At 40.3% G+C, this 12,037-nt stretch overlaps 1 protein-coding gene across 1 annotated transcript; it reads right to left on the bottom strand.

The window, feature by feature from the left end:
* Positions 1–3,976: 3,976 nt before the first annotated feature.
* LOC122413076 (G-quartet DNA-binding protein TGP1-like) lies at positions 3,977–5,725 on the bottom strand. Its single transcript, XM_043423223.1, has one exon. The coding sequence runs from the start codon at positions 5,723–5,725 to the stop codon at positions 3,977–3,979; it is 1,749 nt and encodes a 582-aa protein (XP_043279158.1).
* Positions 5,726–12,037: the final 6,312 nt, after the last annotated feature.

Below are 12,037 nucleotides of genomic sequence, written 5' to 3'. Positions count from 1 at the left end.
AGCATGACACTGCTTGTTTTGTGCACAGCTTCCAATTTTTCGATAATTTGACTTGCGTAAATACGTTATTTTGAAATTGAGAGTATTTAAATTAGTAATTCAGTGTGGTTGCTCGTAACTTTTGAACAATCAACATTTTTATTATCGGAAATTGAATTTTTGAATATAAAATTATTATTATTTATAAAAATAGTAATAAACATGTAATTTTCTCTTTTCTTTTCGATTTTATTTATTTTTTTTTTGTGTTTTTCTATTGTTTTTATGTTTTTTAGGTCGCCCCGTAGGAGAGATATGGATTCAACAGGTGAGTATAGCTGTGACGTCACCCTGAACATAAAATTGTAAGTTTTTTATTAATTTGAAAACTTTTTCCAGCGGATACGTTTGGAATTAATAAATAAAGGTAAGTTATATAGCTTAGAACAATACATCCTGGTAATTTAATTTGTAATTCGTGTTTTTGATCAATTTTTGTATTTTTTCAGATTTGCGGCGTGGTACATGCCTCTCTCCATCTCAGTCTCAGGATTCTCCAGGATAAACGTGGCTGTGGCTATTTGTTTTTTTATTCTATATGGCCCCTCGTAAATCGAGAAGAATTTGGCCATTTTTTTATTTACAGGGTCGCTAACGTTGCACGCTTTGGCCAAAACTAAATCTCCTACATTAAATTGAATTAATTTGTGTTTTGAGTCGAATTTTCTTGCTCTTTCTCTACCTTTCCTGACTATTCTCTCCCTAGCAAGCATCAGTTTGGCTTCGATCCCTTCTTCCTCATCTAATTCCTCATCCCTCTCTATTTTAATCCAATTCCTCCAGATTCTTTGAGGCTTAGCATTTTTCTGTATTTCAATGGGCGTCATTTCGGTTGTCTCGTGGTGTGTTTCATTCATACAGTCCTCGATAACCTTAACCCATTTCAGCCAGTCGGTGTGTTTATCGGTTAGAAATGTTCGAAAAAATCTACCGATCTCTCGATTGACTCTCTCTACTATGTTTCCTTGCGGATGCCTAATAGAAGAGAAAACTGGCTGAATTCCTTCGCTAGCTAATTTCCCTAGCCATAATCGCGAAGTAAATTGCGTGCCATGGTCAAATTGAAGCTTTTTCGGTTTTCCAAATTCGGGAATGTAATGGTTAAAGATTTTGTCAATTGTTGCTGGCGCTGTTGCCGCTTTTAAGGGATATAAAACAACAAATTTGGAAAAAGCATCAATTGTGACGAGGATGTGTTTCATTCCTCCTTTTGTCACGGGTAAAGGACCAAAAAAATCAATTGAAACAATATCTCCCGGTCCCTCCGGAACGATATTCTGCTGTGCCGCATATGAATGCTGGTTTGGGACTTTATTTCTTTGGCAAGAATCGCAAGAAGCAAGAATCTGTCTGATAGAGTGGTACAGTCTCGGGTAAGTAAAATCTTCTGTAATTATTTTCCATATCTTTTTAGCTCCTACATGACCATACATTTGATGTGTTTCAGATACCAGAGGATGGAGGATCTCTCTTGGCAGAACAATTTTCCAGGACTCTTGATTAACTTTTTTCAATAAAATATTATTTTCAATTTTGTGTTCGTCGTTGTTTTCATTTTCCAAACCTTCCCTGATTTCCCTAATTCTGTCATCCCTTTCCTGCCAAACTCCTATTTGTTTAATCATTTGTTCCAATTCCTTCGATGGTTTGATCGCTAACATTGTGCTGATCACTATCTCCTTGCCCTTTCGCCCCCCAGTATCTGGTGGATTTAATCTGCTTAACACATCGGCCACTACGTTTCTCTCCCCGGGACAAAATTCGAATTCGATATTGTAATCTTGAATCGCTAGAATCCATCGAGTTAGTCTCTCGTTTAACAACTGACAATTTTTCAAAAATGTTATGGCTCGATGGTCTGTAATGACGTTGATTTTAGCACCAAGCAAATACGTTCGGAATTTCTTTAATGACCAAATAATTGCTAACAATTCTTTTTCGGTGGTTGTGTAAGCTAGCTCGGCCCCTTTCAGTGTTCTACTGGCAAACATTATCACTCCCAAATCGCCATTTTCATCTTTTTGAGCAAGGGTGCCCCCCAAAGCATAGCTACTTGCGTCAGTCTGTAAAATGAATCCCTTTTCTGGGTCTGGATGTTGTAAAAGAACGTCATTTACGAATAAATCTTTAATTCTTTGGAAAGCAATTTTCTCTGGTTCTTCCCACCGCCATTTTGTTTCCTTCTTCAATAATTTCAAAAGCGGGATTGTTTCCTCTGCATGTTTTTTTGTGAATTTAGTATAATAATTGATTAATCCCAAAAACCCTCTCAACTGTTTCAAATTTCTAGGTGCAGGGAAATCATGAATTGCTTGAATCTTTTCTGGTTGTGGCTTTATACCCTTAGTTGTCAAGATGTGACCTAGAAACTCTACTTCTTTCCGAAAGAATTTAGCCTTTTTCAATTTAATTGTCATTCCGTGTTGTTGCAGTCGTTCTAGTAGTTCGTCTAAATGTCTCATGTGTTCGTCAAAATTAGAGGAAATGCACAGTAGATCATCAACAAAATTTATTACATTATCTCCCAACCCATGGAGAATAATGTCTAATGCTCTCAGTAATGCGGCGGTACTTGTTTTCAGCCCAAATGGTGTTACTGTAAATTCATAAACTTTTCCCCTATAACGAAATGCAGTATACTTCATTGAATCTGGATGAAGAGGGATCTGCCAAAAACTGTTTGTTAAGTCTAGCGTTGTCATAACCTTTGCCGAATGACATTTTTGGAATATTTCCTCCATATTTGGTACTGACTCATGGTCGTTTGCCATAACCTGATTTAACTTTCTAGCGTCTAAACAAAGTCTAACTGTACCATCTTTTTTAATTACCGGGATTATCGGATTAATCCACGGACTATTCGATCTCTGTATTATTCCAAAATCTAGTAGCTTTTCTATTTCTTTATCTACTTTTTCCCTATGCATTAGAGGAACCTCGTAAGCGTGTGCAACTATTGGCTTATCCGTTGTGATATCTAATCGATGTTCATAAACTGAAATTCTACCTGTTATTTTACGAAAGACTTCCCTTCTATTCCAAATTACTTCTTTATGTGCTTGCTTTTGTTCTAATGAGAGCTCAGTTTGTTCCACGATCTCATTAATCTCTTCCAGAGTTATTTCCTCATCACTCCTATTATCAAAAATCAAGTTTTGGATTGGCTCACAAATTTTCTCAATATTTCTCTTTTCAAATTTCAAATTTTGCTCCGGCTTAAAATTCTCTTCTTCTTCTATTTCTTTAACTTTCTCTTCAAAAACAATTTCTCGTAAAAAATTCTCTTTTTCTGTAGTCCCAATCGTGGGTACTACATCAATAATTTCATTATACTTCACCTGGAGAGACATTGCTCCCAGGTCAATTAAACTTTTAAGTGGTTGCAAAGAATCTACTCCAAGCAACACATCCCTAATCAAGCCGGGCACTATCAAAAATTTTATGTAGGTTTTAATTTTTCCAATTTCAGTCATTGCCATTATTTGATTCTTTACTCTCGTTAATTTCCCTTTTATTGCTCCTTTCACCGTCACTCCCGTGACAGGCAAAAGTGGACAATCCTTTAAAATCTCCCTATTCTCCAAATAAAATTCCTCAGAGATCGTGGTAACTCTAGAACCTGAATCTACTAATGCTGTAACCTGAATCCCTTCTATTTTAGCATAAATCTCTGGACACTCTATAATTGGCAAAGCTTCTTCATTTATTCCTTCTTCCATTAAAAATTCCCTAGTATCCGTAAAAATCGTATTTATTGCCACCTTTATATCCTGAATTCCGTTTTTCGGTTTGTTTACATCTCTTATTTTGTGGAGGTCCTCCGATAAACCATCCTGAGATTCTTTCTTTTTAATCTTCTTCTTTTTCTCCGTTGTACCTCGTTCGTTCCCTTTATCCATTTTTCCTTGTTTATCATCATTAAGCACGGGTACAACGTCTATTCGTTTCCCGCCCGAGATGTCGACGGTTGAGGCTCTTGGTGGACCTCGATCGCTTGAATTTCTGGCCGTTGTCGTTCGTTGGTTTGACGATGGTCGTTCGGATTATTCGGCGGCCGGTATCCTCCATTGTTCTGTTGCGGTCTCCAATTAGGGTTTTGATTTTGTCGGTTATATCCGTTCTGCTGATTATTATTTCCATTATTGCGATTTTGTTGAGGATATCCATTGTTTGGCCGCTGGTTATAATTTTGTTGATAATTGCCATTATTGGGCCTCTGATTGTAATTTTGCTGGTAATTGCGGTTCTGTTGATTGTTCCAGCCATTGTTGTTGTTATAACCTCCATTGGGTCGGTTATTTTGGTTCCAGTTTGGATTTCCCCGGTTGAAATTGTTCTGGAATCCACCCTGGTTATTCCAGTTGTTATTTTGAGGCATTCGGAATGGCCTTTGCTCGTTTTTGTTTTGATTTGGATTCGTCGAGGTTTCTTTTTCTTTTTTCGAGTTTATCGGTCCATGCCGATCGATCTTTCCCAAGAATTCGATCAATTGTTCCAATGTTTTGAATCCACGGCTTATTATAGTTGCCTGAATCTCATCCGTATAATGCTGCGAGAGTGATGCAATTATGTCTTCATCGCTTGGAGGAGGGATGAGATCCTTCGCGGCTCCGAAAATGTTGATCGTATACTCCACTTTCGATGTTTTATTATCCTTATCGGAGTAGTGTCCGAATTCAAGGTCTTTCCTCACCTTTCTCTGGACATCGGTGCTCCAGAAACGCTCAACGAATTTCTTCTCCACTTCCTCGAAATCCTCTACACGGTCCTCAATAAGAACCCACCACTCCTTTGCGGCTTTCTCTAAACATTGTCCCAGCAAATATTTCATTTCGGTGATCGTGGGGTTTGTTACCTCACAATACCGCCGGAACTCCTTAATGAACTTCATCGGTCTTTTCCTTTCCGATCCATCGTATGTGGGAGGTTTAATTTTTATCTTGTTTGGATGCATGTCCATTGGCAGCATCGTCCGAATCCTATCTGTTTTCTCTTCGGGCTCATATTTTTCCTCGTCGTTCTCAGATTCGTCATCTGAAACTACTTTACTGGGCTTTGGAACGATCCGAGTGCTCTCCGTGTTTGGACTATGAATTTTGTCCTTCGATTCAAGATTCTCCACTCTTTTCTTGATTGCGCTGACATCAAGTTGTATTTGAGCCACACTAACCTCAATAACGGCACTTTTCGACTCATTTTCCTGAACTATTTTTGTTAAACCCGTTACGTGACGTTTAATTGGGTCATATATTCTGTGAACGTCACTAGCGATTGTAGCTTGCAGAGTCTTGAATTTTTCCGTAAATTCAGACCTCAAATCGCTAGTGGCCTGATTATTTCGTGCAATCTCGTTAGCCATGCTCTGTACTTGTGTTTTCATTTCTTTCATTGCGTCGATTAGGCTCATCAATAGCTCATGATTTAATTCTGCGAATTCAATTTTTCCTTTATTCGATTTAGGGGTTTCAAATTCCTCCATTCTAATTTCTTCATTTTGATCTTTATTATCATCGTCAAATTTCTCTTGCTGTTCAAATCCGAAATTCCCACGAGATTCATTAAAAATGTTCCCCGCCCCTGGAGGAGGAACTGAAGTGGTTAAATCGACATTTTGTGCCGTTCGCTCATCGGGATTTTGGAACCCGGAATCTCTCGCTGTTTCGTCTCTATCGGTCTTCTCTGCCATTTTGACGTAATTAATTAATTTCATTCAACAAATCTCACGCTCGTTTGCAATACCTGTCCCTGTTCGGGCGCCAGTTATAACGTAACGCTCTCGCCGACCCGGCCTGAACGCCGCCACGCGTCGGTTCGAGCTACCTTATTTTTAAAGGAGCAGGTATGAACGAGACGAGAGACAAAAATTATGTTGATAAGATAACAAAATGAATTTATTAGACAATACTATTGTGTTTTTACAAAATGATACGCGTTTTTACAAAATGATACGCGTTTTTAATTTTAATTATGTTTTTACAAAATGATAGCGAAAATGACGCGTTTTTAATTTTAATCTTTTTTTTTGTCCGCGTTGTTTAACCAAGTCAGGCGAGAGAAGACTCGAAAGACCCGGAAAAACGGAGCGTTTTACTGTGTGAAATTTCGATTGAATTTTCAAATTTGTTTTTGTTTTTTGTTTATACAATAAGAAACGCTTTAAGGTTTATCGTGTCCCTGCTTATTCTATTGCCTCTCCTTTCCGCTTGCATGAAATTTTTCAGGCAAAAAAAAAAAAACAAACAAAAAATAATGAAATTCGCAACGCTACTAATTGACAACCGATGTCCTGTAATCCTAACCGCTTGAGCCTGAGTCCTTACGCTTGGTAGCAATTCAAGAGTGTTGTACGCTTTTTGTTTTTACAATTTTTTTCAATTTGTGATCGCTAGGATGCTATACAAACTCTAGTCTTACCGCTGCCTCTTGAATTAATGCTTTTATCCGCTTGTTATTTGTTTCTACTCGTTATAATTGGTTCGGACAATTTTTCTTGACTTTAGAGTCGTACAATGGACTATAGATTCTTAAATTATTGAATTCTAACGCTAATCAATTCGTTCGACCCAACCAAATCGGATAAATTATGAAACAATTTTGAATTTAATAATAATTAATCATAAAATCATTTATTTACCGCCTCTATTCTCAATACACCCAAAAATGCTAGGTGGAAAGTTTGTGCTTGACCACGGGCCTCAAACGTCGCCGAATGGCGCCAATGCTCAAAAACACAAGACAGGTTAGGATGTGAACCCCAGACCACGGGCTCGATACGTCGCCGAGTCTCGCCAATGTCCTGAGCATTCACTAGGTTAGGTAATTTTGCCCACGGACCACGGGATCGATACGTCACCGAGTCTCACCAATGCCCCGTGCAGCAAAATTCGGAAATTATAGGTTATGTGGAATGGACCCTGGACTACGGGATCGATACGTCGCCGAGTCTCACCAATACCCCAGGCATCCAAAGGAATAATAGGAGAAAGGATTTTAGGTTATATCAGAATAGAGTGTATTTTGCTATTTGATGTTAGGAGAGCTCTTCTAGGAGATCCGAGTTGGTTCTAGAGGTAGGGTGAACTGCCTTTCGAATGAGCCGTGCACCGACTCTTATACCCCGTTCCCCACTCTAAATTCTCTCAAACGCCGAATTTCTCTGTTTCGGACGCGTTCTGCGCATTCTTTTGTAACGGGCCTCTCTATTGGCTCGCTGCCATATTTCGCGCCTTGCCATTGGCTGATCGCTATTTTGCCCGATGCGCCGAATTCCGCTTTGATCAATTTTCAGCTTACCGTGACTTTAAAATAATGAAATTACAATGTCAATTGTTGTTGCTTAATTATTTGAATGATTTGGCTCCATTGTTTCATTTAATATCTTTTAATTTAATTTAATTTGAAAAATCACAAAAAGTCACGTTCGGGTTCCTATAGCCCATGAACGCTTAGCCCCGCGCATGCGCTGTGATCAAGCATCTCGCTCTATTTACAATAACCCAAATTTTCTACAAGCTTTAATCTTTCCTTTATTTTTCTTTGATAGCGGCTATTTTTCCCGACATTTTGAGCCTAATTACGCTCATATTGATAAATAAAAAGCTTGAAAACAATTAGAATAAAGAAATTATGATTTAGTTTGATTTCTTTTCAAGTGGCGCTGTTCGGAGCGTTGCCCGCCGGCTCGCTCGGGCCTTTGTGCCAGTCGCCAATATGGCCGCCGGTTGGGACGCACGCCCGTCATCGCGCCGCGATGTTTTTCGCACGCGTAGTATCAAATCGTTCGAGCAGGCTCGGGCCTCCACGCGAGTGTTACGTCTCAATATATAATAATCACGGAGTCTGTGCGCGGTCGGGGTAAGACTCAAAAGTTAGAAAGCCTAAAATGGCGAACAGGCATTCTGTATAACGCATATAGAGATATACAGAATTCCTGTTCGCTATGTTAGGCCTTCTAACTCTTGAGCTCCACCCGCGGTCGGCCTAGCACCTGGAGGAGCCGACATCATTGAGCCAATCAGAATGCGTAGAGGCACAACTCTACTACCACTAACTACGTCAAAACGCGTATACGTATACGTCGAACTCGTGATGTGTCAGTAACGTTTGCATAATCTTCAGCCCGTGCAAAGTTTTTTCTCAGCAATTACGCCACCGATCGTGTTGATTTTGGGCGCAATCGAAAGAGAATTTCTTAATTAGCTCAAAGTTCAATTTTCAAAGCCTCAGATGACTCATAACTTCGGTAATTCAAAAAAATCACTTGCTAATTTTACCCCCACCACGGCGAATCGTTTTATTCAGAGAAAGTATACTCGGCGAGAGCCTCGGGCCAGCAGACGACAGGGCTGTCAATGTACTTGTCCCGAGACTCTACCGAGTCTCTTGATAAGTGAGGAACTTTTGAGAAAAAAGGCGTGATATCAAACCATAAACTTCCCCTAGGGAAAAAAAGGTTGGGACAAGTCCATTGATGGTCCCTTGTTTGATGATATAGAAAAAAGATTCAGAACCAGGAAAAAAATTCTAAAGAAATAATAAACGAAAAATTGTTAAGTTCAAAAAAATTCAACAAAAATAAAAAACAATTGAAAAAAATTCTGTAAAGAAAAATAAAAAATTTTCAAAAAAATTCATAAATATTGAACAAATTGAAAAATATACTATCTAGAGTCGCGGCAGCGACTCTGAGACAAGTACATTTATAAGATATGACGAGTTGCTGCCAGAGACTCTTTACCGGAGCGATAGCGTTTCCAATTGTTTTCGAAAATTTTCAAAATTTGTTTCTTCAATAATTAATTAACTGTATCATTTCGGAGAATATTATACGTTGACATATTTTTTATTATTTTTTTTCTTTCGATTGCGACCTCTTCGAACTCTGTAGCTTGACGCGTTGAAGAGATATTAATTATTTATTTTTTAATTGCATCAAAAAATGGGTCGGATTTTCGCACACATTTTTGATGTTTATTTGTTTTATATCTAGTGATAAATCTGGTGCCATAATACATTTTATATACCGATATATTTTTTTTCTGGTGCCATAATACCAATATATCCCTTGTGACGTGACATTTTGCCCCGCCACTCGTACGAATTGTGTCGACCAGTGGACCGGGTTTACGGCCCATTTTCCACGACTTTCGACTCGGCGGGTGTTGGTCGGAGCCGGACTCATTATTGCGTAATTATTGTATTAAGTTCGAAAAACCGCCTACATTACCGATTTGAGAGATTTTAGTTAGTTTTAGCTACCTGTTACCTACGTGGCAGGAAGAGAGAGAATTTCGTTGTCTATTTTTGAGTTTAATCTGACGTTTATTTACAGAGAATTTCGTTGTCTATTTTTGGATTTAATCTGACGTTTATTTAAAGTAAAATTTCATTGTCGTTTTGGGATATTTGGTGTCGCCTCCGCGACTGGGTTTGCGAACCGTCTTTTATTGTGACGATGCTTTGCTGTTGTTCGACCCGATCTCGTTCGCGAGAAACACCCTCCCACACCGTCTTCGAGTTACGAGCATCATTCTCGACCAGTGGACGGCTGAAAGGACACGCTGGCATAGGCCATTCGTTGAACGCCGCCCGTGCCTCTCCCGCTGCAGTAACCGAGAGTTACACCGTCCGCTACACCGTAAATTCGGGTGCCACGGTCCGTGCGATACGGCGCCTCGTCAGGTGGGATTCGGGGGAGTTTTCTGGAGCCAAGGTGCTGTTTTGCCTGGTGGTTTTTGTCGTGGGCCCACCATGACTTCTAGACGTCCGAAGTCATGAGGGAGGCCTCCCCTCGGTCCTTCAGAGCTGCCCGCCGGATCCCCAAGAGGAAAGGCACTCGAATCACGGCAATTAAGTCGGGAGGAATGTTTCAAACGGACGGGAGAGGTAAGAGCAACAGGGAGGCAAATTACCGACGTGGCGCTTCTTAATTTGAAGTCCCGCGAAAGCGTGAACTACGAGCCTATGCTCTGGCTCGCGCCTAGCGTGTGAGCGCTGCGGTTCGCGGGCCTAGTGGTGGGGATGGCGCCGAATATTGAGGACCACTCGTTCGCACAATTAGTCTTGTTCCGATCACCTCACCGGCGAGTCAGAAGTCCGAGTCTGCAGTCATCTAGGCCTCTTTTTTTTGTCTTTTCTTCGGGTGCGACGAGTGATCTCCTCGGTAAGCCCACTACTCTTTCTCCCCGGGTTCTTTGGTAGAATTGAGCGTATTGTTTCGGAATTTAGTTCCGGTTTTCTTTGAGTTTTGTTGCCTGGTGGCCTTTTCTTTGAGGGAGATCTGTGTGGCGAAGTGGCGAGCGAGATTGCGGCCGCTACTTCCCAATCTCCATTATTTTTCGTGTAGTTTATTGAGACGCTCAACTCTATCAGAGGATTCACTCTTAATCTGGTTCAATGCATTATTATCTGATTTCGAAGATAGTCTGAACGATTATTCGTTCGAGTTTTGATAAAGCGCTGAATATTACGCGCAGTACAGTTTGAGTTCTCTTTTGTCTCTCTCTCCCTGCACATGTCGAGAGCCCTAGCGAGCGCGCTAGCCGCGCGATGTTTTCGTTGTGTCTCTCTCTTTCTCATTGTCGCGTTCGGGATGTACGGCGGTTATTCAAGGCATTATTTTTCAGTATTTTTCTCTCGTTTCTTTTATATGGCGCATTCTTTCGTACCTGCTATTGTATTATTTCGTGTCTCACGATCGACGTATTCTCTGTTACCTCTTTTGAAGTATTCTATTGTAAAATTGCGTTATTTTCCGTCGTCGATCATAAGTTCGCCTCTCTTTTGCCTTTCGCGTTGCGTCCGTGCATTGTCCAAAATCGCGGACTTCTATCTTTTGTGATTTCTGTCGCCGTATGGTAGGTTAGCTCGCGGATGAGTTGTTGGGTAGTAAATTACCAGGTGTCGATTACCTTTTGCCTTTGCGCTACTTACGACACCCGCGTAATCTACCTGGAATTGTCTCGCCGTGGTCACTTTGCTGCCTACCCTGCCTTAGTGACCAATGCGTTACAATTTCCGCCATAGCAGTTACCTATTACCTATTACCTATTGCCTGTAGTTACCTTGCGAACTCGGGTAGGTCGTTGGCGACGTTTAGTTACCTACTTGTAAACAGGGCCAACGCGACGGCGAATTAAAATTACTATTTCTCCAAATTATTATCTTGTTCCGTTTAACTGGCGAACCTAAACTATCGTTTCCTAAAATATTATTTTGTTGAACATTAATTGGCGACCTCGTATTTCTCTCCTGTATAATTTGTTTTCCGCTAAAAATTGTGAATAAATGACGCATACTGTTTCGAATGTTATATTTTGTTGTGGACTATTTCTTTTGTGTTTCGTGACCGCTACTTTGGCCCCAAGGATCCCCCCCTCTACCTTTTGTATCTCAGATGAGCTGAGTAGTCGGACCGTCCTCGGTCACTCGCTCCCCTCGTGCACTCTAGACTTTAATTTTGCGTTGCGTTACCATCACGAGAATTGACGAAAATCAAGTCGATTAATTCGACGGTACTTGGTACCTGGCGCCCAGTTCATTCTCGTAGCCGGAGAGCAGCGCGAGGCGAGGTGAGTGAGCCGAGAAGGGACAGATCGTACCTTCCCGGGAAAATCTTGTTACACCCTATATATTTTCGTGTCGTATGACGTATGGTGTGTTGTTTATGCTGATAGATGATGAGGTTATAAAGATCGGGAATTTGACAGTTCACCGATATCCCGGTCGGTAGTACAAGTATATACCTATATATTTCCGTTATGATATGACGTACGGTGTGTTATTTCATTGCTAACTAAATGAGGTTATAAAGATCGCGAATGTTACAATTCACCGAAACTGTTCCAATTTTTTCCGGTTCTGTAGAAAATAAATAAAAGCAGTACAATGTTTTAGTGAAAGTGGTGAGAAAAAAGTGAAGAAGAAAGAGATAAAGACCGAGGAATCCAAGAGTGTTGTGTAATGGAAAAAAAAACGAAAATTGTCAACAACGTTCGGA

This window comes from Venturia canescens, chromosome 1 (assembly GCF_019457755.1).
Source record: "Venturia canescens isolate UGA chromosome 1, ASM1945775v1, whole genome shotgun sequence".
Taxonomy (NCBI): Eukaryota; Metazoa; Arthropoda; class Insecta; order Hymenoptera; family Ichneumonidae; genus Venturia; species Venturia canescens.
This window is presented reverse-complemented; position numbering and strand designations above follow the sequence as displayed.